At 42.7% G+C, this 25,185-nt stretch overlaps 1 protein-coding gene across 1 annotated transcript in view; it reads left to right on the top strand.

Annotated features, from left to right (window-relative positions):
- The first annotated feature begins 897 nt into the window (after nucleotides 1-897).
- Nucleotides 898-25,185, top strand: part of MAPKBP1 (mitogen-activated protein kinase binding protein 1) — a 49,193-nt gene continuing 24,905 nt past the window's right edge. The window contains exons 1-2 of the mRNA XM_012649418.1: nucleotides 898-989; nucleotides 1,562-1,784. Of these exons, the coding sequence (XP_012504872.1) occupies nucleotides 1,668-1,784 (117 nt within the window). The 5' untranslated portion in view covers nucleotides 898-989; nucleotides 1,562-1,667. The remainder of the gene's footprint in view (nucleotides 990-1,561; nucleotides 1,785-25,185) is intronic.

Consider the following 25,185-nt stretch of genomic DNA (forward strand, 5'->3'; position numbering starts at 1 on the left):
TCCCCCTTCCCCTTATTAGCTAGAGAAACTATACCACTGGATCTGGTATCAGAAGCTTGACAGTGACTTCGGCAAGTAACAGTTCTAGGGAGAAAGATTCACTAGTAAATTTTGACAGGAACAAGAAACAGATCTGAAGTAACAAAATCGTAGTTAACTTTGAGTGAGAGATCGCGATGGGACGGACGTTGGAGGCTAAAGAAACCATGAAACAAATACAGTATATTCCATAGCGCATTCACTTGTCTTCCCTCTTGCTCTCACGCCTGAAGTCTACACAAGGCCGCCCTCTTTCTCCCCTTTCATCATGACCAATCAGGTTGCCCAGTTCAAAACTATTGTTGGCGATTGAATTGGGTTACTCAGAAAAATCCTTTTCACTTGTGTCATCGCGCTGGGCTGACCGCTATCAGAAACTATTTCAAATGTTTTAAATCCCAGCGCTTGGGGTCGGTGAGAGCAAAGCTTCTTGGCTGTACCTCAGTCTTGCAATTCTGAGCTAAGAGCTAGTTTCAGCTATAGTCCCTCTGACCTGTGAAATGCCAACTTTAGCACCTTGGGGGCGTGATTACCGTCTTCCGGCACTGGGAAGTGCAGTTTTCTGGGGGACCAGGCCTTATAATACCATAAAAGGCTTGGTTCTCTCAATTCTGAAGCCAAGTTCTATTGACTTTCCTCTAAGAGCAGTACCCCACATTGTGCGGAATACGTGGTTCTTGAGGCCAAGTCCTCTGCTTCCTAGGCCCTTTTATTGGCTCCGCCCCCGTAAACCTTGCGCGTCCACTGTGGAAACGCCCTCTTGGCTGCAGGCCACACCCCCTCACGTCGGCTCCGCCTACGCAGCCCGTAGCTTGGCCCAGGCGGTAGTTCGCGTTTTGAGCCGCTCGTGCCACCATAGCTGCCTGTGCGGCTGCCGCGGCGGAGCAAAAATCGCCGAGCGCGATGCCTGAGGGGGCTGTCAGCCGGGTGCCCCTCGCGCCCCGGGGCTGGTGAGGCTGGGCCCGAGCGGGGGCGCTGACGAGTAGCACGGGCTTCTGAGGCGGGTGAAAGAGAAAGATCCAGGGCCGGTGCGGAGGGCGGAGAGCGAACTCCGTAGGGTGGAGGGGTGGGGGAGGGAGGCTCCGGTGGCAGAACGAGTTGCTGGGCCACAGCTAGCCCCTCCGCGCTGATTCCCCGCGGCCGCGAGTGCAGGTGCTCAGGCGCCCAGTGGAACTCCCCGGTGGTCTCAGTGGCCTCCTACCTTGGACACCGCAGTTGCCATGGGAATAGTTGGGCATTAACGGGGACCAGACCGACCTCTAGCCCTACTACAGCCCATCCCATACCGTCTCTCATGTTAAGCGCCTCTGGCAGGCGTGGGCCTGACATTTTTTTTGCAGCTCAGGATTTCCCCCTCTTTTTACATGGGTTTGTCCTTCCAGCGTTGTAAGAAACCGCACAGGGCTTGAAGGTGGGGATGAGGGAAAAGAAGAGGGCAATACCTAGAGGTAAAAGCTGCAGACTTAGCTAGGAGGAAGGTAAGACACCTACTGTGATGCTAAGGTGGCCTCTGCCATCTCAGGTCAGTGAGAGGGCATATTGGAAGGCCCTGTGGAGTGGGAAGGCAGTGCTGCTGTTGAGACAAGTCTCAGACCTGGGCCTGGGACTGTCCCAAGCGGCTGCTCATCATGATGGCTGTGGAAGGGTCAACCATTACCAGCCGGATCAAGAACCTGCTGCGATCCCCATCCATCAAATTACGCAGGAGTAAGGCAGGAAACCGACGAGAGGACCTCAGCTCCAAGGTGAGTCCTAGTATTAAGAGCCACCTCTTTCCAACCCTACCTTCTCTTGCTCCTCTTTAACCTTCCTCTTTCTTGGAAAAGAAGATAACTAGAAGTTCCTTGTGGCTCTAAAGAATCAAATGTGCTTGCTCATTTCTGCCCATTAAGCGGGCATTGATTTGGTTTTAGGTTGAAGGAAAAAGAGCAGTGGGGGGGCATGCTGAGATTCATCCATGAGAAGAGCTAAATAGGAGGATGGCAACATGGATTCAATTGTGGCCTCACTACACACTAAGTGTGTGCTAGGGAAGCCAGTTGACATGCCATGACTCAGTTTCCCTTCATGGAAGAGGATAGTGGGACCACATACCCTATGAAGAGCTAAGCTGTGACTAATGTAGCTGCAGGTGTTAATCTAACAGCTGGTGTTGTGTAAGACTGTAGTAGCAGAAAGAAATATGCTGAAACACGTAGTCTGAGGAGTTGGCTTGATAATTCCTCTTGCCTGGGGTGGAAACAAATTTATTTGTCTCTTCAAGAGACCTAAATTAATTTAACTGGAGCTTCTTGGCTTCTTAGGAATGATAACATGCAAGGAGCCAGATATCTGCCAGCAAGCATTTCTCCTGGTTTGCCCTTGAACATTGCTTATCTCATTCAGTGTGTACCAAGAGCCACATCCCACCTGGCTGCAGATGTTCCTCAGAGGCAAAGTCCCTTTCCATCCCTTCACTTGTCTGGGTTTTGGCCCTTGTGCTTTATTCAACTTTGTTGAGCCCCATAACTTAGGGAGTACAAAAGTAGACTACATTTGTTTAATTCCTTGAGCAGTCCAGGGCTGTGTTCCCACAGGATCGCATTAGATTTTAAGTCTTATTAGCAGCCTGTAAACACAATAGGCTTGTGTGGTACAGAATTCCTACAAGGGAGGGGCATTTGAGACAGCAGCATTTTATTGCCTTGCCTGTATCTCTTCAGAGATGAGTAAACCCTGTGAGGAATGATTTAGAGTGCTAGTGTAAAACATGGCAGGGTTCTGGGAGGACTTAGTTCAGCTCCCTGTCCCTTAGCAGAACCTTAATTGGATTTGGTAAAGAAGGTGAACTGCTTTCCTGTGTATTTCAGCAGAGGTTGTACTCAATCACAGTTTGCCACAGGTTTTGTGGCAGTGGAGATAGTGACGCTTCCAAGGACTCTTATTAGTCCTTGGTTCTGTTCTTCTGAGGCAGGAGAGTGAGCATGAAACTTAGAAATTGTTGTAGATATGACTGTTGTTTGCTCATTCTTAGTACTGCAAGTGCTCATATTCCTGGCTGGTAACTTAGCAATGACCAGCACTATTACAGCAATCTTCTCATATCTTTGGCCTCTTATTCTGGCCAAGAGTGGTATATGTAGTAGAAATATATAATAGGAGTTTAGTGTTCTGTGTTGATACTTACTGTAATTTTGATCTGGAATCCAGAAGGTACAGTCACCATTCTTTAAGACTTTCCACGTCATTCATCATTAATGTATTCAACAAGTGTTTATTGAGTGCCTATTAGGTATGGAATTAGGGATGAATAAAACATTATCTTTGCCATCAAAGAGCTTGTGGCTAGTCTGACATGTAAACAAATAATTACAACATGGTGTGGTAAATGCTATTCTTAGAAGTACGCATAAGTTGTTAATGGAAGCACAGGGAGGTGACCTAAGTCTGTTCAGGGGAATTAGGAAAGCCTTCGCAGAGGAAGAGATACTTGAACTGTTGAGTCCTGAGGCAAGAGAAGAGCTTTCCAGGAAAACAGTGAGAAAACGGGCATCCCTGTTGGCCAGGCACAATAAGTCACGCCTGTAATCCTAGCACTCTGGGAGACCAAGGCAGGCGGATTGCTTGAGGTCAGGGGTTCAAGCCCAGCCCGAGCAAGAGTGAGACCTCCCCCCCCATCTCTACTAGAAATAGAAAAAATAAGCCAAGCGTGGTGGTGCTCACCTGTAGACCCAGCTACTCAGGAGGCTGAGGCAGGAGGATTGTCTGACCCCAGGAGTTTGAGGTTGCAGTGAGCTACGATGACACCACTGTACTCTACCCAAGGTAACAGAGCAAGACTCTGTCTCAAAAAAAAAAAAAAAAAAAAAAGGCATCCCTGGCATCACCATTAAACATCCCTGTTTCATACAGGAATTCAGGGCTTCAGACTGCTTTAAATGGCTTTGTTCTAACTTAGCTGAAGTTGAATGACCCTCGAATGGTCTGATAGAGCAAGAGAACTGGTGCATATCTTTAGCACCCAAGAGTAGTAGCTGTCTGTGTGTACCTAGGACCCTAGAGAGGCCTAACTCCCCACACTCCTTAGTAAAGACTCCCTACCCAAGATTATTCTAAAAGCTTGCCTTGGGGTGACCCACATAGGACCTAGTGTATTAGGTTCCGTGAGTTGTCCTAATATATGGTGACTGTGAGTAATCATGGTAATAGTCAGAAAGCTTGTGATTCATGGATGGCTAATTCTAAAATAAAATTTGAAGACAAAAAGACATATGCCTCTTTTGGCAGGCAAAGAAGGAAGTATCAGAAGGCCTTTACACATTTCTTACCTCAGATGGTCTCCTGCTTTGAATTACACTATTCCTTCTATCCAAAGTAGCCTTATTCCTCCTTTTCACCAAATTCTACACTTATTTTTAGGTTCAACGCCATATTTACCAGAGCCACAGGGCCTTCTTTAACTAGTCTTACTACTTCGAAACCAATCTCTTATTGTTCTTTTGTGTGTGTCTTCATTTTCTAAGGTCAGGGGTCATGTTCTTCATTTTCTTTTCATAACACTGTTTAGGATAGTGTAAGATAGGCAATAAGTACTATTAATAAACGAATAAATGAATGAGAACAATTTAAAAATGTCAAATATAGTGGAGGTAAACTTGGAAGTCCAGACGAATAAGAAATAATCAGGAGGAAGTTGTGACCTCTTTAGAAGATAAATCAAAACTAAGATTAATAAAATGGTGAAAAGGAGGTAGAGATGGAACCTATTTAGGTGTGAAGGGCATAGAGAGAAGGGGAAGTACACATATGCAGGAAGTAGTGCCCATTAGGACTTTTTAATTCCGGAGAGACCTGCTTAAAAATATAATTAAAACATGGTTAAGGCTGGGCGCGGTGGCTCAGGCCTGTAATCCCAGCACTCTGGGAGGCCGAGGCGGGCGGATTATTTGAGCTCAGGAGTTCGAGACCAGCCTGAGCAAGAGCGAGACCCTGTCTCTACTAAAAATAGGAAAGAAATTATCTGGACAACTAAAAATAATATAGAAAAAATTAGCCGGGCATGGTGGCGCATGCCTGTAGTCCCAGAGGCTGAGGCAGAAGGATCGCTCGAGCCCAGGAGCGTGAGGTTGCTGTGAGCTAGGCTGACGCCAGGGCACTCACTCTAGCCTGGGCAAAAGAGTGAGACTCTGTCTCAAAAAAAAAAAAAAAACATGGTTAAAAGCTGAAGTGAGAGAGCCCATAGAGGTGAAGATTTAAGTTACTGCAGAGAGAGTAGAGATGAAAGCTGGGATTTTTATTAAGCTTTTCAAAGGAAGGAGAGTCTGCGGTGAAGTAAATTGGAAAAGAGTGATTTGAAGTTTTATGCCACATCTGCTGAGTCTTGGTGAAGTGTCACTCGAAATTATCAGTTGTAAATACCTTTCAAGTTCAGATCCTATAGATTTGTCAGTTCTTGCCTCTTATCTTGGTTGAGGCTGTGTTTTCCTTAAGAAGCAAATATATATGCTCTTGGTAGCTAGTCCTCCCCGCCTTTTCCTAAAGTATCTGAAAGATTTTTATGTGGAAGGAGCTGAGTTATTTTCTGTTTTAACAAAGGACAGAAATGGACCAAAGCCAAGCAGGCAGGATTTAAAGTAGGGATACAAAAGGATTGTCTGTGCTGGGGGGCTTGTTAGATTTTGAAAAAGTTAAGTCAAGGAGGTTTTGAAATCTTGCTCTTCCTTAACAGCCATTAATCCAATCTGGGTTATATATTATTACTTCTGGAAACAATGGGCAAAGTGACTTTCTTCTAGGTCTGTTTTTATGATTGCAAATCTAATTCTTCTCTCTCTCTGTCATTTCCCACCCCCCCCTCCAAGTTTGTTTCCTGTATAATTGTGTGGTGGTGCTTTGAGCCTTTTAATATGTGGCTCTAAGAAGAGTTTCTATAGGAGGGTTTCATGAAGGAGGAAAAAAACTGGCAATAACCTAATTTCAGCCTTTGCTGAGTATTTGAGCCCAGATGTCATGTAGTAGTGGGGAAACCCTTGTTTTCAAAGCATTTATGTATGAATCATTAGCTCTCAAATGGGGGGAGTGGTCAGGAGGGAAGCAAGACATCAGAATACCTGTGCAGTGTTTTAAAAATGCACATTCCTGGGGCCCATCTTAGCTGTATGGAATCAGAATCTCTGAGGGTAGGGTTGGTAGCTGTGTACATATTGAGTTCCACCAGAAGCCCACTGCTGGTTATGAACCCCTAGCCTAGGTGCTAGGACCCTGAAATCTGTTGGTGTTGGCTTCATGCCCAAGTCCTTACTGAGGCTTCTTGGAAGTATTAATATATAAAGCTAGCTCAGTAAGTGTACTCTTCTCTTTGAGTAGTTGTTTATGTTGTTGTTTTTTAAAAAATCTCCACTGTGCCTTCTAGACTGCTCTGTTAACTGCTATGTCAAGGTTAGATTTGAGAGAACTACTTTGTTGTAGAGTCAGATCTGAGGAACAGATCATTGATTACCATGCTAAGGCAAATCAGCAGGAATTTCCCCTGTGGGAAGAATTAGGAAACTTTATGATGATATCCCTGGGCCCAGGCCAGTTTTTTAGTGTTTGATACACACTCTCTGGGCTCTCCACTTAGCACAGATGACCAAGAGTAGAGGTCTCTGTGGCTAGCAGCTCTGCCTCTCACCTGCCTTTGTGAGTGACCTGGGTCAAGTTCTCATTGAGTTTTCTATCTCTGATGTGCTCTTGAATTAAGGCTTGTGAAGTGTTTTGAGATCCTCAGAACAGGTGGTATGCAATGAAAAATGTCAGTGTTCTCCTGATTTTGTTTCTTTGATCTATATTTCATTCTTCCTTCCGGTGCCTGCAGCTGCCCTCAGCCTTCAAAGTGATTCTGACTGGAGAGAGAGGATTCTTCTCTGCCTGGACCTAACACCTCTTCCTTTACTATCTAAAAATAGCCCAGCCACTTCAGGCTCTGAGTTGTCTTGCAAAGCCTTCTCTCATCTACTTGGCCTCACTCATTTCAGAGTCTAATAGTACTGCTGCTTTCCAAGTTTCTTTCCCCCCTCTCAGTTTGCAATTTAGGGCAAGTTCTCCTGTTGAATCAATTTGAGTCAATGTCTTATTTCCTGCTGGTATTTTGAATGTCTTCCATTTGTCACCTGTGTGTTTTCATTTCTTGACTAATGAAAAAACATAGGTGGAAGTGAGGTTTTGGCGTGACCCCTGTAACCTCCCCACCAACCCTTGAGTGTAAAGTTGAACTTGACGCTGTTATCACTGCCCCTTTGTTTAGAGAACAGTACAGGTCTTGAAATTTGGGACTATGTTTATTCAAGCTAAGCTTCTCTGAGAACATGGTCTGTCCAAGTCATTCTCAGAGTATCTGTTGGTTTTACTTCATGTTCAGATTGCAATATTGTAAAGTAAAAAAAAAGCTACAGTGTTTTCAGTAGGATTTGTTATGTTATACATCACACTCCTGGTGCTACAAACTGAGCCTCTCCTGTGGGCTCCATTGTTTAATGCTGGGAAAGACCAGGTTTTCTGTCAACTTCCTTTTCACAGCAATTCTCAGAAGAGGTATAGTAGAATGAGACCCGCCCACCTTCACAGGTGTGTATTATCCCATTTGTGGATTTTACCTTAACTTCTTTTACCTCTTAAAATTAAGCAGGGGCGAGGCAAGAAATAAAGTGAGCATGACAGCCAGACTGGGCAGTGTAGATCATCAGGGCTGGTATTTTTGAATGTTCAGATTTTCCAAATCTTCCCTTCCTCCCAACAATTATAGCAGCAGGTTCATAATGCTTCTAAGTTGGTCACAGTATTTTCCTCTAGTTTTGAAGGACACTTACAAAAGAATGAGTTCACAGTACGGATATCTCCTTTTAGACTTCTAGGGAGTAAATTCCACCCCCTCTCATTTTATCACAGAGAATGTTTGCAGTGCTTTTTTGTTGCTTTCCTAGTGTATAAAACAAATAAAACAGTCTTTTTTTTTTTTTTTGGACTAGATTTCTAAATTTACATACCTTATCTCAACCCCCTAAAACTGAAATGAGGCTAAAGATGTTTTCCCTTCCCTGCCACTTCGTTTATAGTTGAAATTTTAATTTACTTGAAGATCTTGGAACAACCCTTTGTGGAACCATATGGCTCCCCCCGCCCCCCCACTGCCGCCACTTTGTCAAATGTTCTTTTGGAGGAATCCTGAGAGGGGAATTTTTTTGGTTCTTCAGGATTTGAACGTTGCTCTTCATTCATGCTGAACTCACCACAATTTCTAACTTCTCATCACAATTCTCATCAGTCTTTGAGATCTGTCTTCCTTTAGTGGGGCTTCTGGTCATTTCTCCGTAAGTTCAGCCAACCCCATTAAAGGTGCTGGCACCTAAAAAAAATTATGAAATAAACAGACATAGGAAAGTTTATAAGGTATAATACTGTGAATAATTATAAAATGATCCACCATGTAACCACCACCCAAGTCAGAAAATAGAACAATGCCAAGGTATTGGCAGTGTCAGAGAGATATGCTGCTAATAGTGTCATCAAGGTGGGTGAGTGTGAAGTTTTGATCTTGTTGTAATCAAGATGGTTTTATTTTTAAAAATTAAAATACCTAAGGACTTGATCTTGACGTTTTAGTTTTCTAAGTTTATTCTTTTCCTATTATGGATTTGTGCCATTCAACTTTTCAGGCAATATGTTTACTGGAACCACCTTTGTTGGCAACCAGCAGTGTTTCATGTCCTCATCGTACTCTCCTAATAATAACAAATGATAATATTTGTAGTGGTATGGTAATAATAACATTTATTGAGCTTCTGCTATGTACTAAGCACTGCGCTAAGCATTTTAAATGTATCATCTCTTTCAAGTTTTACAGAACTCTACCATAAATACTATTATCCCCATTTTGTAGATGAGAAAAGTAATGACAGGAGAGGTCAGGTGAGTGCTGGTGGTTACATAGCCAGTAAGTAGGTGGCTGAGCTGGAATTCAAACCTAGGCTTTCTTAACTCCAAAGCCCACACTTAATCCTTATTCTGTACTCCTCCCAGGGAGTCTTCATGTATAAAACATGGCACCGAGCATAAAAGTATGCCTAGTATTGCTATAGCCAAGAGTCACATCTTGCATTCATCTTGGCAGAGGGGAAATTCTTTGAAAATATATATAGTTTTCTCCCAACATTCCTTGTAAGAGTCAATTTAATGAATTTCTCAGACTATTAGAGCCATAATTTAGTAATCCTTGCCTGTCCACATCCTTGCTCTTCTTCCCACCTCCCAAGTCCAAATTTTCTGGACTATTATCCCTGCTTCTTTCCCTGTGGTACTGTTAGAAACTGTATGACTGCATGGTTCCAGATGACCATAAGCCACAAGCAGTTGCTTATCTGATTCTCTCTTGCTGTTGGGGAGCAAAGTAGCCTTGGTGACTGACAAATGCCTTGGTTGTTTTTGTGTGTAGGTATCATAGGGCTTTAAACTGTTGTGCTCTTGGTTGCTTGGTTGATTTTGTAGCTCATGCTCTTGTGTAGTTGCTAGTGCTACCCCAGATCTCTTCCTCTTTTCCTCTTGAACTCCACCTCTTTTTCTCTGTAGCACACAACCAACCTTATTTTTGAAGTTGTGAAGAGTAGCTAGGTCAAATGATTCTTTCTGTTTGGGGGGGGAAAAAAAAAGCTGGATTTTAAATGCCCCGTGCTAGGGCTGGCCTAGATGATGACAGTTGGTGTTCAGTGACTTTGAACATGAGCAGAAATGAGGTCACTTGTCTACCTGCATTTGACTGTTCAGGCTCTAGGTTGCAAAGTTCTTTGAGCAAGTATCTTGCTTCACCTGATCTCAAATTTGTATTATTTTGTTTTCTTCTTTCAAATAGGCAACTGTGATAACATTATAGGTGCAAAAGCCTGGGGTCCAAAGGCCTGCTTCCCTGCACTGCCTCAGTTTGTCCTGAGCAGAGGGAGCCCCAAGCCAGATGGATTGGATGGAGGGGGGCCCATGGGCAATTTGCAGTCATGGATGAGGAGCTCAGAGCATGCTCAGAAACTCTGACCCTTGCCACCTCTCTGCTATTGCTTTCTACTGCTTTGGAGAGAAGAAAGTTGCTTGTCAGACAGAACTAAACTTGTAACAGGCAGGCCTGCCTCTGTTACCCTGGCACTCATTGGTTGGCTTCTATTTGAGAGAGCACAGTATTTTTGCATACCATGATTGTTTTCATATGACATAATAACCTACCGTTCACTTTTCTAAACATATCCTTTCTGCTTATGATGCCCTTCTCTCCCCAGGCTGCTTTGGCCTGTCTTGTAGGGCCCCTGTAGAAGGTGTCACAGAGACTTTGCCTCATAACAAACGCCAAACTGGCTAATGAATAGGGTTTCTCAGGAGTTAATATACAGACCAACGGGGTGAGAGTGGGAAGCGGGCAGAAGTCTTGTTAAAATACAGAATCAGATTCAGACCCACCCTGAGACTTTGCATTTCAACCAAGCTCTCAAGTGATGCGCAGGCTATTCTTCCTTAGGCAACACTTTTGAGTAGCCTGGCTGTGTGAATGGGGTGGGGGTGAAGGGGGCAGCTTCCTCACTTCTGAGGGAGCTGGCTTCTCTCTCCTTTTAAAAATTGGAATACTAATGCCTTCCTCCCAGGGTTGTTTTGATGTTTAAATGAGATTTAGTGAATGTGAAACCACATGTAAATTCTAAGTAACTTTATAGCTATAAGGGGTTGCTAATATTATCAGAGTCCATAGATTTTAGAATACCAAGGAATTGTCTTCTAATTTGCAGGCAAGATTTTATTCCTTCACGTTTCCATTTGTGAGAAATCATTTTTTGCTGGTTCAGCCTCTTCTGTTCCAACATTTAATCAGCCCCTCTGCATGGCTTTTTATTGTGACCTATCTTCAGTACCTTATTCTTGCCAGTATTCTAACTTGTATCAACAATACTTTAACTGCTGACCAAAAGGAAGGCTTAGCAAATGTTCTGTTTGATATTAACTACTGTGTAATTTATTTCAGGGCTATGACTATGATTTTGGGGGGAATTAAAAAAAAGTCAAACCAGTGAACTCCAGTGGTAGGGAGAGTCCTGATTTTTTTCTGTTTGATTAGAAACCACTGGAGTGATAAGCATATTTTTTAACAGCTATAGCTTCTCTAGATGTAGAAATAATTTTTTTTCTTTTGGGGCTAATTCATTTATATTGAGAAATAATTTGGGAAGTGAATTAGTCCTGCATATTCCTTTTAAGCTAAGAATTTACAGGTAGAGTGAAAACATGTTAATTTTATAACTCATTGTTTTTAAGTTTCTAATGTTGTGACCAGTGAAATATTCTATTTCAACAATTTTTGTTTAAAAAAATAAAAATAACATGAGGATGTGGGGCTACAGGTGTAATCATACCTTTACACTGTTGGTGGAAGCATATATTGATCCAGCCTTCATAGAGAACAATTTGGTAATATCCATTAGAAGAAAAATTTTTATGTTCATACCTTTTTATCTAACACTTATAATCTGACATCTTATTCTATGCAAATACACTGCACAAAGGTGTATAATAACTGAATTATTTTTGGTGTTACTCATAATAGTGAAATTTTTGAAGTAATCCAAGTAACCATCAATAGGGGATTGATACACATCCATAAAATGAAATTTCTTGTACCTGCTAAAAAGAATGAGGTGACTGGGTACAGCTGCACATGCCTGTAATCCCAGCTACTTGGGAGGCTGAGGAGAGAGTAACTCTTGAGCATAGAAGTTTGAGACTAGCCAGGGCAACATAGGGAGACCCAATCTCTGGAAAAAAAAAAAATGAATGAGGTCAATCTATATGTACTGATGTGGAAGGATATATAAGACATATTAAGTGGGAAAAACAAATTGTATGATAGTTTTTTATGTTAATGATTATATTTTTGTTAAAACATATATGTTAGTATATGCATATAAAAAAGTGAGGCTATAAATACCAAACTGTTGTTAATATTGGTTATCTCAGGGAGGGATAGTAGATTATGGTGGACTTTCGCTATCTACAGCATATATTTCTGTAATGTTTAAATTTTTCACAACGAGCCTGTATTATTTTTGTAAGTAGAAAAAAATAATAAAAAAGTCTCTCCAATTTAAACATGTGTATTTCATATGTAAATCTAAAATGTTTAAAATTTAAAATCTGTATACTTGTTTATTTATTAAAGTAGTTATGCACAAATGCTATTGAAAATATATCTGGTATAATAAGCTTTTTTGTTTTCGTCTTTTTTTCTTGCAAATTGGTGATTAACTTGTTGAATTTGAGATAATTAATTTCTAATATCTTCAAAAGTATTTCCTTGGTTAGCTTTGATAAATAAAATATTTTTTGATACTTTTTGAAGTACATGTGCTTTCTGAAAAGATTTTACACAAGATAGAGAAGCATAAAGAAGAAAATAAGTTATCCATGATTCTGACACCCAGAGGTAATAGTTCTGATTATGAAGGACATTTAAAGCTCTTTTTAAACAACATTGTCACTTTTATTTAAAAAAAATCTCTGATCTTTTTGAACTTATTCTGTTTTTTTTGTTTTGTTTTGTTTTTTTGTTTTTTTTTGAGACAGAGTCTCACTCTGTTGCCCTGGCTAGAGTGAGTGCCGTGGCGTCAGCCTAGCTCACAGCAACCTCAAACTCCTGGGCTCAAGCAATCCTACTGCCTCAGCCTCCCAAGTAGCTGGGACTACAGGCATGCGCCACCATGCCCGGCTAATTTTTTTCTATATATTTTTAGTTGTCCGATTAATTTCTTTCTATTTTTAGTAGAGACGGGGTCTCGCTCTTGCTCAGGCTGGTTTCGAACTCCTGAGCTCAAACAATCCGCCCGCCTCGGCCTCCCAGAGTGCTAGGATTACAGGCGTGAGCCACCGCGCCCGGCCTGAACTTATTCTTTAATTATAATTTAAGTCAGATTTTTGAAGAGCCATACCAGTCATTTCTTTACTAAAGTCAAGAATAAGAATGTTTTGTTATCACGTAAAGCACATGGATTAACTCAGGCCTTCCTCAGTCTTTCTGAAAAGGCATCAAAATCATGCTTCCTGCTCTAGCATTTAGGGCTGGTAGTGATAGACATTTGGAGAATTCTCTGGGAGGTAAAGGAACTTACTAAGTAAGATTAACCAAAGAGAATTCATAAATATTTTAAGTATTTTTAAATGTTTTTGAATGTTTTAAATTTTTTAAATATAAAAAATGGATTCAACACATATATATTAAATACTGTGCCCTGTGCTATAAGCACAGAGTTGTATGAGACACAACCTCTGCCCTTCAGGAGATTATAGACTAGTAGGAGGGAGAAGAAAAATCCATAAAGAACTTCTGTAGAAGGTACTAAGTAGTACATGCCATGTGAATGATGCAAATTAATTGCTGCTGTAAGAGTACCAAGGAGGGAGGAATCATTTCTGACAAGGTGATAATGGAAAGAATCAGAGGGTATGTGGCATTTGAGCTGGTCCTTGAAGGAAGGGTAGGATTTCAGTATGAGTTGGTGGGAGGGATGGGCATTCCAGGTAGAAGAAGAATATGAGATAAAGCCCTGAGGCTCCTTTCCATTAACAAATGCACGTGACTCATATAGGTGAGTAGTAGAAAGTAGAATTAGAGAAAAGATAGGGCCCATTGACGCTAGGCTAAGACATTTGTAATTTATTTAGTTGGCAGTAAGGAGCTAATTGAAAGTTTTTGAGCAAAGGAGAGACATGATTAAAGCTATGCTATGGAACAATTATTCTGATAGGTTGGGGGAGGGGAGTCTACAGTAAGGAGATTGATTAGAAAGCCATTGCTGTATCCAGGAATGTGGTGCTGATGGCTTAAACTGGGGTGTTGGCATTAGGAATGGAAAGGAAGTGAGCATTTTGTAGGGAATAATATGGGGGAAAAAACCTTCTTCCCAGGAGAGTCATATGGCACAAGTTGGTGTGATTGCAGGGGCACTGAGAGCCCTCCCCATTCCCTTTTTTGTTTCAGGACACACATTCACTTTGCACACTTAGTCCAGATAAGGAACTGTTACTGTTCTCCCTGGTTACAAAATTGAAAACCGAGAGATTAAGAAAGCTCAGGCATGTAGAGTTGGTTGGTGAGGAGGAATTAGACATTTACGATGATCAGACTTTTTAGCTCAAACTTTAAGGTTTGTTTTTGGTTCTGGTCTTGCTGTAGAGAAGACTGACTTTAGAGGAAAAAAGAAAACCCCCTTCTCCCCCTCAATTCTGGTTGTTTAATTTGAGATATCTCCTATCCTTGCCCTTCTGATAACTATGGAAGAGAAAGGGAGGGTAGAAGAGCCTGCTCTGTACCAGGCACTGTGCTGTTAAAGCTGCTCTCTGGACTTGGGCACATGCTGATGACTGTACTATAACTGAGCCCTTTAGCTAGAGTGCCTTCATTCCCTCCCCTTCTGGTCTGATGACCTCTTCCTCCATCTGCATATGAAATTGGATTCTCCTGGTTCTGACACTGAAATGCCAGTTGCCTTGGAAACGGGTGTCAGCTGTCCATATTGACTGTAGCACAGGCTGGACATGGATAAACTCTGACCTCTGGCAACAGGAAGACCCTCTCTTCCTCTTTCTTTGCCACCATCTGCGTGAGAACCCATTTTTAGGCCCATTTCAGCTACTGGTAAGTTCTGTGTGTGGGGTTGTTTGGTTTTTTTTTTACACATTAAAGTTAGCATGAAGAGTCCCTATGGTCCCTCTACTTCATCGTCTGCCCTCTGCCTTCTCTCTTGGTTTTCAGACTTGTCCCTGATGCCCATACAAAGGCATGGTAACTTCCCTGTGTGCTCCTTCAGAAACAGTAACATTCTGGTGGTATTAGAGAACCTGAACTCCCTTCTCAGGGCACCATGGTTTCTGGAACCAGATAGGCCCAGGTCTAAAGCCTGGTTCTTCCACTCATTACTTACCTGACTCTTTCATCTATAAAATGGAGATAATACTAGTCCTTCATAAAGTCATCAAGAGTATTAAATGAGATAATCATGTGAAGTGCTTAGAACAGTTTTGGCACAGAGTATACCTTAAGTAAATGGTAGCTGTTATAGCTGTAGATCCTCTCTCTGCAAAAGACCATTTTGTACCCCATGGGTATTCTTGTAAGAATACTTGGAACATTGTTTTCGCCTCCTAGTCCTAGGAGAGGCTAAAATTTGGAAATGAAAGGGCAAAATGCTTTAATTTAATATCTTCCAACTTGATTAATCATTAGAACCACCTGGAGAGCTTTTAATAGGCAGATTCTTAAACTCTACTCCATATCTTTTGATTCAGAATCTTGCATTCAGGAAGGGGATGAAGTGAGGATAGGGTAGGGACTGTTCATCTGAAAAAAAACTTAAGTCCTCTGAGTATTTCTGTTGACTAGCCAGGTTTGGGAAGCTTTGTTCCAGTCCCCTTGTCCCCAGGAGCTGTGGTTAGAGGTGCTCTCAGGTTACCCCCACAAGCAATGGCAGATGCACCTTCCATGGAAACTGAGGGGTTTTGATCCCAGCACAGAGTTTACTCCACTCCAATTAATTCTGAACTGTTAAGCAGAAGAGCTTGTTTGGGTTTTTTTTTTTTTTTTTTTTGGTCATGTTGGAAATCATTTGTTTCTGGGAGTTTTCGTGGTATAGACAGAACTGTAAATCAGCCACACTGGGTAGAGACCAGGAACAGAGAGGGAAGGTCTGTTCTCCTGTCTTGGAGTGGCTGTTGTCCCCCTACCTACCTCTGAGTAGATGGCACTTTGGGTTCTGAAGGAGCAGGAGCGAGTAAGCCTCACCCTCCCTTCTCACTGGGTCTCTGCCCAGCTGCCCAAGTCTGTGCACAAAGCCTATTGGCCTTGGGCTTCCTCTGTGGCTTCTGCATAAGTGGCAATTCTCAGAATCTGATGGAGAATCTGCTTTGTGAGATTAGAGTGTAGAGTGTGGGCAAGAGACAAACATAGTTATTCTTAACCTGCAGGAAGGGAGGGAAAGGCAGAGAGTGCTCTGCTTTGGACAGATCTCTGACATGCTTGTTTATAGAAACAGCAAGCCCATGGTTTGGCTGGAATGACTTACAACTCAGATATTTATAACTTGTATTGAGTGGGATTGAGGAGTGGGGGAAGGGAAAAGGAGGAAGAAAGAAGCTGGTGGCAACAAAACATGGCAACAAAAACAGAGATCAGTTTCCTCCCAGTTGCTGAGGTTTCCTTACCAGTTTGAGGTCAGCCAAATCCTAGGTGACCCTGGCCTTCTGTGACTCTGGCCTCTTCTCTATCTCAAAGGAACAGCCACTCCCATGCCACTACAGACTCCTGTAGTTGGCCCTCGCACTAAGAAGGGGAAAGCAAATTCTACCAACTTATGCTGTGGATCCAAGCAAGAAGTCCTTCCCGAGCAGGCCATTGTCTTGGCTCCACAGACTTGTTCTGTCATTTGCTAGTGCCCCTCCTCTAGCTCATGGATCCATCAGATCCATGGATTGAGAGAGGGAGAGAGCAGAAAAGCTTAGAAGGCCCTGCCCAGAGTTCCTAGGATCATGTGTTCAGGGGTCCAGGACTGCTTGGCACCCTGTGCCGTGCCACCAATGCTGCACTGCAGATGGCTGTGGACTCCAGTCCTTTTCTTGCCTCCTTCACTTCTTTTAGCACTCACATCGACTGCTCCTCCCTTCTGGGAACTCTCCCCTTCACTGGCTTCATGGTTCTCTTCTATTCTAACTGCCTGGCACCTCATCTTCTCCATACTCTGAAAATAGGTATTCCCCAAGGTTCTATCTTCAGTCTCTCTCTCCCTTGCCTTCTTCCCTCTGTCTTTTCTGTCTCATTGGACTTCCAGTGGTGGTTTTCACGTCCATGCGAATAATTCTCACATATCTATTTCTAGTCCTGACCTCTCTCCCAAGCATTAATTCCATGTTTATGTTGCTAAATCGAGTGTTCTGTGGTTCCTCGTAAATATCCTTGAAATGCCTCAGATTCAGCATATCTAAAACAGACATCATCAGCTCCCATCTCCTCTGTCCAGATCCAGGTCTTCTTTCTGATCACCTTGTTCTCTATCTCTGAAGTTCAAAATTTGAGTCTTCTGTCTTTTTGCTCCAGAGTTGTACAATGCCCAGTTTTGCCAATTGTTTGCTTTGTGGATTAACCCATCATTTCTATTCCCACTGTGTTTATGCTGGCCTAGATTCTTATTACTTCTCACTTAAACTATTATAGCAGCCTCCTAATCAGGCTCCCTGCCTATGTATGTCTTATTATACATCATCATCAAAACATAACTTTGATTGTGTCCCCTGTTTGAAATCCTTCCATGGCTTCCCAGAGCCTGAAGATAACCCCACTTAGTTTGGCATTCAATGCTCTTCCTGGCCTGATTGCATTCTACCTCTCCTGACTTAATATTCACCTACACAATCTTTGCTTTTTACCATTGTTCACCTGCTCTGTTATTTCCTGCTACCAAACTTTTGCTCATGCAGTTTCTTCTACTGAGAATTCTTTCAGTCTGTATTTTCACCTGTCAACATTCTGTTCCACTGTGAGGCCCAGTCCATATACCATCTCACCTTCCAAGAAAGGTTCCTTGTTTTCCTTCCCTGATCCTGTTCAGAAATCATTTCTCGGCCGGGCACGGTGGCTCACGCCTGTAATCTTAGCACTCTGGGAGGCCGAGGCGGGTGGATTGCTCAAGGTCAGGAGTTCGGGACCAAGCTGAGTAAGAGCGAGACCCCCGTCTCTACTAAAAAATAGAAAGAAATGATCTGGACAACTAAAAATATATATAGAGAGAAAAAATTAGCTGGGCATGGTGGCACATGCCTGTAGTCCCAGCTACTGGGGAGGCTGAGGCAGAAGGATTGCTTGGGCCCAGGAGTTTGAGGTTGCTGTGAGCTAGGCTGACGCCACGGCACTCTAGCCCGGGCAACAAAGTGAGACTCTGTCTCAAAAAAAAAAAAAAAAAAGAAATCATTTCTCTTCCTTCTCTTTGAGCACTTTATGTCTTTCTTACGACCCTCATCACATATTGGATTGTTTCATAGTAAATCATTCAACTTCCCTAATGGGTTTTGAAGGTAGAGGGTAGAGTGTATATTCTTCACCTTAGGATCCCCCATAGCATCCCACTGGCTTTCAAAATTTTTTGAGAAAAACCTACATTAAGAAATACATTTTATATTGCAACCCAGTAAACACACATAGCCCTGAAACAAAAGTTTCACCATCATTACTTACCCGTCACTTGCCATGTGATCTATTTTTTGTTTATTCAGTATTATCTAAATAGGTTTCAAGTTCCATTAATAGGTTGCGATCTGCAGGTTGGAAAATACTGTTGTATTTAGTATGAATGAGTAGTCCTGTCTGTTGGCTCTGAGCCACCTGTTTTTTCCATCTACTTTAATGAGAGCCAGAAGAGCACTTAAACATGTGGCTTTATTCTTTCTCTCTTGGGAATAGGCTATTAAGAAGTTATACCTTTATCTCATTAAAGTGAGGGATGATTTTGCCTGCCTTCTTTCTCTGTCGGATATAATACTGCCCTGCCTAGTTCATACTGGGAGTGGTGGGTATTCAAGCGCTCCCTCACAGCATGCCTGTAGTAATACTGTCCTCCAGTAGCCTTGCTTCAGGAGAAAGGTGACGCCTGTTTCAGGTTGGTATGGGCTTTCTTCTATCTCAACACTTTCCACCTGCCAAAGCAAAAGCTGTGTCATGATGTGGGTATTCTCCTGGTTTCCAGGATGCATTTTAGGTGTGAAGAAGATCACTGTAGAGAACAAAGTGGATGCTCTCCTCTTAGTTCTGAGTTTTCACTTGTGCATGAAGCAATGTTCCTAGAGCTGTGGATGTATCAGGGTGCCAGATGACTGTAGCAGTTGTGTCCGAAGTCACTGGTCACAAACAATTGCCTGGACTGGTTTGTCTCTTGGGCTGTATTTCATTGGCATTTGGGCCTTGAGGGCTTGGAGCTGAAGTTCCTGTTAGAACTTTGGACCCTATCCCAGACTTTCACAGCTGTTTTCTCATAGGGCCTCTTCCCTGCCTCAGTTTCCTCAAATTATGCTTGAGGCCAGAACTCTCACACTACTAGTGGGCTTGCTTCCTGATATGGAAAGATGCTGTGGTATTCAGGAGGGGTTAGATCATTAGTTCTCAGAGTGTGGTCTGAGAATGCCTGAGGTCCCCAAAACCCTTTTGGGGGTTCATGACATCCTCCCTTTTCCAATTTCATGTCCAAATGAGGCCATATTTTTTTTTCATGTATTTCAACTAGAATAACATGAGAACAGATTGAATGCAGATGCAGATATGAGAATCCAGCTGTCTTCTATTAAGCCAGACATTAGAAAGATTTGCAAAAATGTAATACCATGCCACTCTTCTCACTAATTTTTTTTTGCTTTTGAAAACAGAGTTATCATTAATAAAAATGTTAATGCATAATGGGTTTATTATTTTTAAATGAATTAATATTTCACAATGTTTCCCATGTAATTCCAAATACAGTAACTATCAATAGCTATAACTTACATAAACAGAAGCTCTTTGGGGTCCTTGATAATTTCTAACAGTATAAAGAGGTCCTAAGACCAAAAAGTTTGAAAATTTCTGGGCTAGGTCATCCTTGGTACAAAATCACCTCAAGATCTTCATGGCTTAACCAATGGTTTATTTCTTGCTGGTACTACAAGTTCAGTGTGGGTCAGCACAGGGGATCTGTTCATCACAGTTACTCAGGACCCAGGCTGAGGTGCCCATCTTATCATCTGCTGCCATGCTTAGCAGTCAGAAAAAGGGATATGCACAGTGGTTCTTAAAAGTAACATGTCAGAGCATTATATAAATATGCAGCCTCATAAGCACTTAAGTGAGAAACTAAATCAAATAGAAACAGATTCTTGCATTCTTTAAACTCTTTCCCCCCACATTGCTGGGTCAGTAAGTGTCAATGAAATGGCTTGAAAATAGAGAAGTAAGGAATGTGAATTACAGAAGGATGTTGCTCATAAAGTCCTGTGCCCCACACCGTATCCTTGACCATATCTTTTCTTCCTTTTTAACATTTGCTATGCATTTAAGATATACAGTAAAGACATATGGAATAATAGAGTGAAAAATTGTGTGCCCACCATCAGCTTAAGAAACAAAATGTTACTTGTACTATTAAGCTCCTTTTGTGCTTTTCCTCAGCTGGAAAAAGCCTTTCTGTCACAACCAATTTTAGATACTTTGTGGAGAACAACTGTGTTGGCCTGAGATACCCCAGTTTTTTCCTGGGCTTTTACTGTTCCTGAAGCCTCTACCATTCATTTATTTATTGAATATGTATCAAATGCCCATTGTGTGCCAGGGATACATCAGTGAGGGATAGTGACCTAGGTCCTATCCTCAAGGAGCTCACATTTTGACAGGACAGACAGAAAGTACATGGACAGAGATATAATCAACGTTGGGTGACTATCTGCCTCTGCTTGCTATGAAGAAAAATAAGGCTGGATAAGTTGGATATAGAATGATGACAGTACAGCTAATCTGGAAAGCCTTCTTTAAGGAGGACACCTTTGAGCAAAGGGAATTAGCTGTGTCAATGGCTGAGGGAAGAGCTTTTTAGTCCAAGGAATACCATATGCAAAGGACCTGAGGCTGGAATCTGCTTAAGGGGTTTAAGATTGGCAGGATGGCTGGGGTGGAGTGAGTGAGGGGGAAAGAGTGTAGGAAATGAAGTCCAGAGAGGTAGCCAGAGGTCAAAACCTGGGTAAAGCATTTGGATTTGAACTTCAGTGAGATGGGAAGCTATTGGAGAGTTTTGAGAAGAGTAATGACATGATCTCATTTATATTTGAAAGAATCACTGGGACCTGCCATGTTAAGACTATAGGAGGTAAGGCCTGAAGCAGGGAGAATACTTAGGAGTTATAGTCCAAGTGAGAGAGAATAATGACTTGAACTAAGTGGTGCCCTGGTAAATATTTATAGGCTCCCTGAGGGGAGAAAAAGCCATGATTCATAAGACTTGTAAGCCTTTGCCGATTTCCATGGTGTAAGTACTCCCACCGTGGTGATTTCAAGGTTACCAGTCTGTTATCACTGAATGTGGGAAAAGCTGTGCACAATCAGAGTTCATGAGCCTGTGCAAACCACCTCCAGCACACCACTGATTGAACTTGGGTTCATTTAGCCTGGGGTGTGTTTGTAGCGGGTGTTCAGGTTTGTCTCCATTTTCTAGGGCAGGTGGAAGCGTTACCACCCTTCTGTAAAAAGAGGATAGGGAGAAGGTTATCAGAGGGAGAGAGTCAGTTTATAAAATCCATCATGTGGGAGCCTTGCAAAATAAGCCTGGATACTGGAGGCCTTGCAGGAGCTCTGGACTCTTATATCCTTTGAAAGTGAAACTCAGCCCCAAACCTCCCTGCAAACAGGAAGCTGGTTTGAATTAAGAACATAAAATAAAAACCAGCTGATGCCCCTGAATGTTTTCCCCTGCTCCTCCCCCTCCACAGAGCCAAAGGAAACTGCTTTTTTCCTCCTTGGATAGTTGCTTAGAAAGCCAGAAAAAGCCAAAAGCCATAAATCCTTTGAAAATAGGCCAAGTTTTGAGCCAGGCAAACTCCTGCCTGTGGGGTTTTCCTAGTCCCGGAAATGTGTTCCACTGCTCTGCGTCCTAAGAGGAAGATGACAGGGGAACACAAAAGTGCCAGTGATCAGAGCCTGTGACCTAGGCCTGGCAGAAAGAGATGGTCTGTAGCAGGGTTTCCCAAAATAGAGCTTCCAGTCCATTTGTAGGTCATCAGATCCATAAAGTGGGCCACAACTGGAATTATTTTTTAATGAAATGAAATATAAGGCTGGGCATGGTGGCTCACACCTGTAATCCCAGTACTTTGGGAGACTGAGGTGGGAGGATCGCTTGAGGCCAGGAGTTCAAGACCAGCCCAGGCAACATAGCGAGATCCTATCTCTACAAAAAAAAAAATAAAAAAATTAGCTAGGTGTGCTGTTGTGCACCTGTAGTCCTGGCTACTTGAGAGGCTGAGTCAGGAGGATCACTTGAGCCCAGGAGTTTGAGGTTACAGTGAGCTATGATACGATCATGCCACTGCACTCTAGCCTGGGCCCCAGAGCAAGACCCTGTCTTAAAAAAAAAAAAAGGAATTGTGAACTAAAAATCTTAAGCTCCCCAGCTGACTGAATGGACCCCCTTTTGGCCAAGAGGACCCCAGAAAAACCTTAAAGTTGAGTTGCAGGCCATGGGAAGGGAGTTCACACACACCCAGTTATGCCCCCTCCCTTTTGGAGGCATTCTTTTTAACAGTAAGATACTAAATCATTAACAGGCCTAAGGCTATGCAAGGCACAGCTTAAACCAGACCTGCAGGCCATCAATTTACTTAACAGATCACTTACATTTTGCTAAATGTCCAGTGGCTTGTCCCTGATTAACAGACATCCTCAGGTTAAAACATTCTAAGCCTTTAGACCAAGTTTCATTTCTTTAACCAATTACAAGTCAAAGAATCTTTAAACTCACCTATAACCTAGAAGCCCCTCCCCTCCCCCCCACTTTTAGATGTCCCACATTTTCAGGCCAAACCAACGTACACCCTATGCATACTGACTTATGATCTTACATGTAATTCCTGTCTCCATGAATGTATAAACCATATTGTAACCCAGCCACTGAAGACACATTTTCTCAGGACCTTGAGGCCAGGTATTCCAGGCCAGTTACACAGATTCGGCTCAGAATAAACCTCTTTAAATTATTTTACAGAATTTGGGTTTTTTTCATTAACAGCATAATAGAAAATATAGTATGTCACATTTCAGTTTTATGCACATGCACACACATACATGTATGTATATACTGGGTCATGATATAAAATGTTTCTTTCTGTGGGTCCTGGTAAAAAAAAGTTGTATAAATTCTGGTCTTTAGGGACTCAGTAACCCATGTCTCCTTCCTGTTTTAGATTGCTGTTGAAAAGTCCAAGCTAGTTTCAGAATTAATTCTCCGTGGAACTGCATCATCTGCCCACAAAACACCTACCCAAATTCCTGTTAAAAGGAAAGGCAGCTGAGAACCAGCTGACTTGGTATAATTCTTGGGGACCAACGCTGGAGATTACGAAGGGAAGGGATCAATGCAAATTTGAATCCAAAGGATTTGCCTTAAATCAGATTATCTTGAAGAGAATAGGAGTTGAGCAGCCTTTTAGTTCACTGCACTTGGTTTTGTGACCTCTCCCATCTATGTGGGTAATGCTGGCCAAGGGCTCCTCTTTCTCTCCTCTGCAGTAGGCAGTAGGTACAGCAGGAATTTTCCTGAGTACCCCTTCCTTTGAGATAGTTAAAGGCACAGTACCAGGATGAGAGCATGGTGACTTGAAGGGAGTATCCCCCAGACTTTCCCAGGATGATTTTGTGCTTTCTAATCAGTGATAGGTGACTGGGTGCCAGGGCGTCACTAAGCTGAGAAAAAGTATGCAAGGCATAAGTTAGGGTAAGCTATCAGAGTGAGACCCTGTCTCTTAAAAAAAAAATATATATATATATAAAAAGGATATATAGGGTAGGCTAAAGTAAGTTTAATCCTATCTGAGGTTTATTGCCTCAGATAGGCCCCAGGGCAATTTGCAAGTTTGGTGCTTGCCAGGCAGCTGTGGGTTGGTGTCCTGTATCTAAACCACCAGTGTATGGAAACACGGAATTCCTTGTCTGCATCCTCAAGAAGCACAGAGACTGTTGGAGACCTTTCTGGGGAGTAGGTTTTAACCATAATGTCCCGTGAGACTTATTTTGATTGTTGGCTACCACAGGGAATATCCTTTCAACCTAATTCAAACTAAAATGGTCCCCAGAGATAAGAGTTTAAACAGGCCTTCTAGGAGCACTTTCAGTTCTCTGGTTGGGACAGTAACATACAGTAAGAGAGAAGGGGAGATCCTAAAACTATCCTAATTGATTCTAGGCTTCCCCTCTCCAGAAAATGGCCTGGACTAGGAGTAGACGTAGACCACCCTGCCACAAGAGTGACCACCCCTAAAGTGTTTCTGGTTGACATTGCCCTCTGAGACTCTCCTCAGGGTCAGAGTGTTCATAGCAGAGTATTATCTAGCCTGTTTGCATGGCCATTCTGCATTCAGAAGCCCTGCTTTCTGAGCCAAGTGAGACCAAGGACATCCCTGAGCAGGGCCACTGCAGGGAGTTCAGACAGAGGTAACTGGACCTGGAGCAACAAGCAAGATGTTCTGTAGCAGAGGGTGAGGTGGAATGACAGGGAAGAGGTTATAGGGAAGTCTCAACCTCACATGGCATCATCTAGCAGAAAGACTAGTGAGCTAATTTGGGGTTAGTTCGATATGGGTCCTGGGGGCTGCACACAGTGTGGGGTAACAATACTGTTGTTGAGAGTGATAAATGTCTCCTATGGCCATGTGTTCTCAGAATCTCTGAGACTTTCTATGTTTCCCTTTCATCTCTGTGGGAGTTGTGGCTTAATAATAATAATTAGAGTTCTCTGAGCATCTGTGCTTTGCAAAACACAGCTTTAAGTTGTGCCTCCTCAGCTTATAGTCTGTATGAACTGGCAGACATTTGGGAGGTGGAGCCCTTTGATGGAAGGGAAGAATGTGATAGAATGCAAAGGCCAGGGATATTATGAGTCACCTAATTGATACCTAACATTCTTTTAGCTCTTGGTAGATCAGAGTGGCTTTTCCTTCATGCCTGCCAAAGCATGAAGATCAGTGATCTGCCCTGAGTCTCAGAGACCCAAGATCCCAGTGTGAGGACCCGAGGCCCTAACTTGTAAATGATGCCTTCCTAGACTGGGGGAATGGTTGTTCCTCTGTGGCCATTAGCTGTGATTTAACCAGTTGCTTTTCTTTCCCGTGGTACCAGCAGACTGAGCCCTGCTAAAGGTAGGTAATGCACACTGTCTTTTTCCCATGTGACCAAGAGGCCTGTACCAGAACAGAACCCGGGAAAGTCATAGTGCCATTCTCCTGAAGACAGGGGCATCTGGAAAGTAGTCAGTGCTGCAGGATGGCCCCAGGTACCTTCAGCACCTGCTTCCCTAACCTACTGTGTCTGTAACATGTCACTTCTCTGTCTTTCTC

Source organism: Propithecus coquereli, unplaced genomic scaffold (genome assembly GCF_000956105.1).
Source record: "Propithecus coquereli isolate 6110/MARCELLA unplaced genomic scaffold, Pcoq_1.0 Scaffold3, whole genome shotgun sequence".
NCBI classification, from domain to species: domain Eukaryota; kingdom Metazoa; phylum Chordata; class Mammalia; order Primates; family Indriidae; genus Propithecus; species Propithecus coquereli.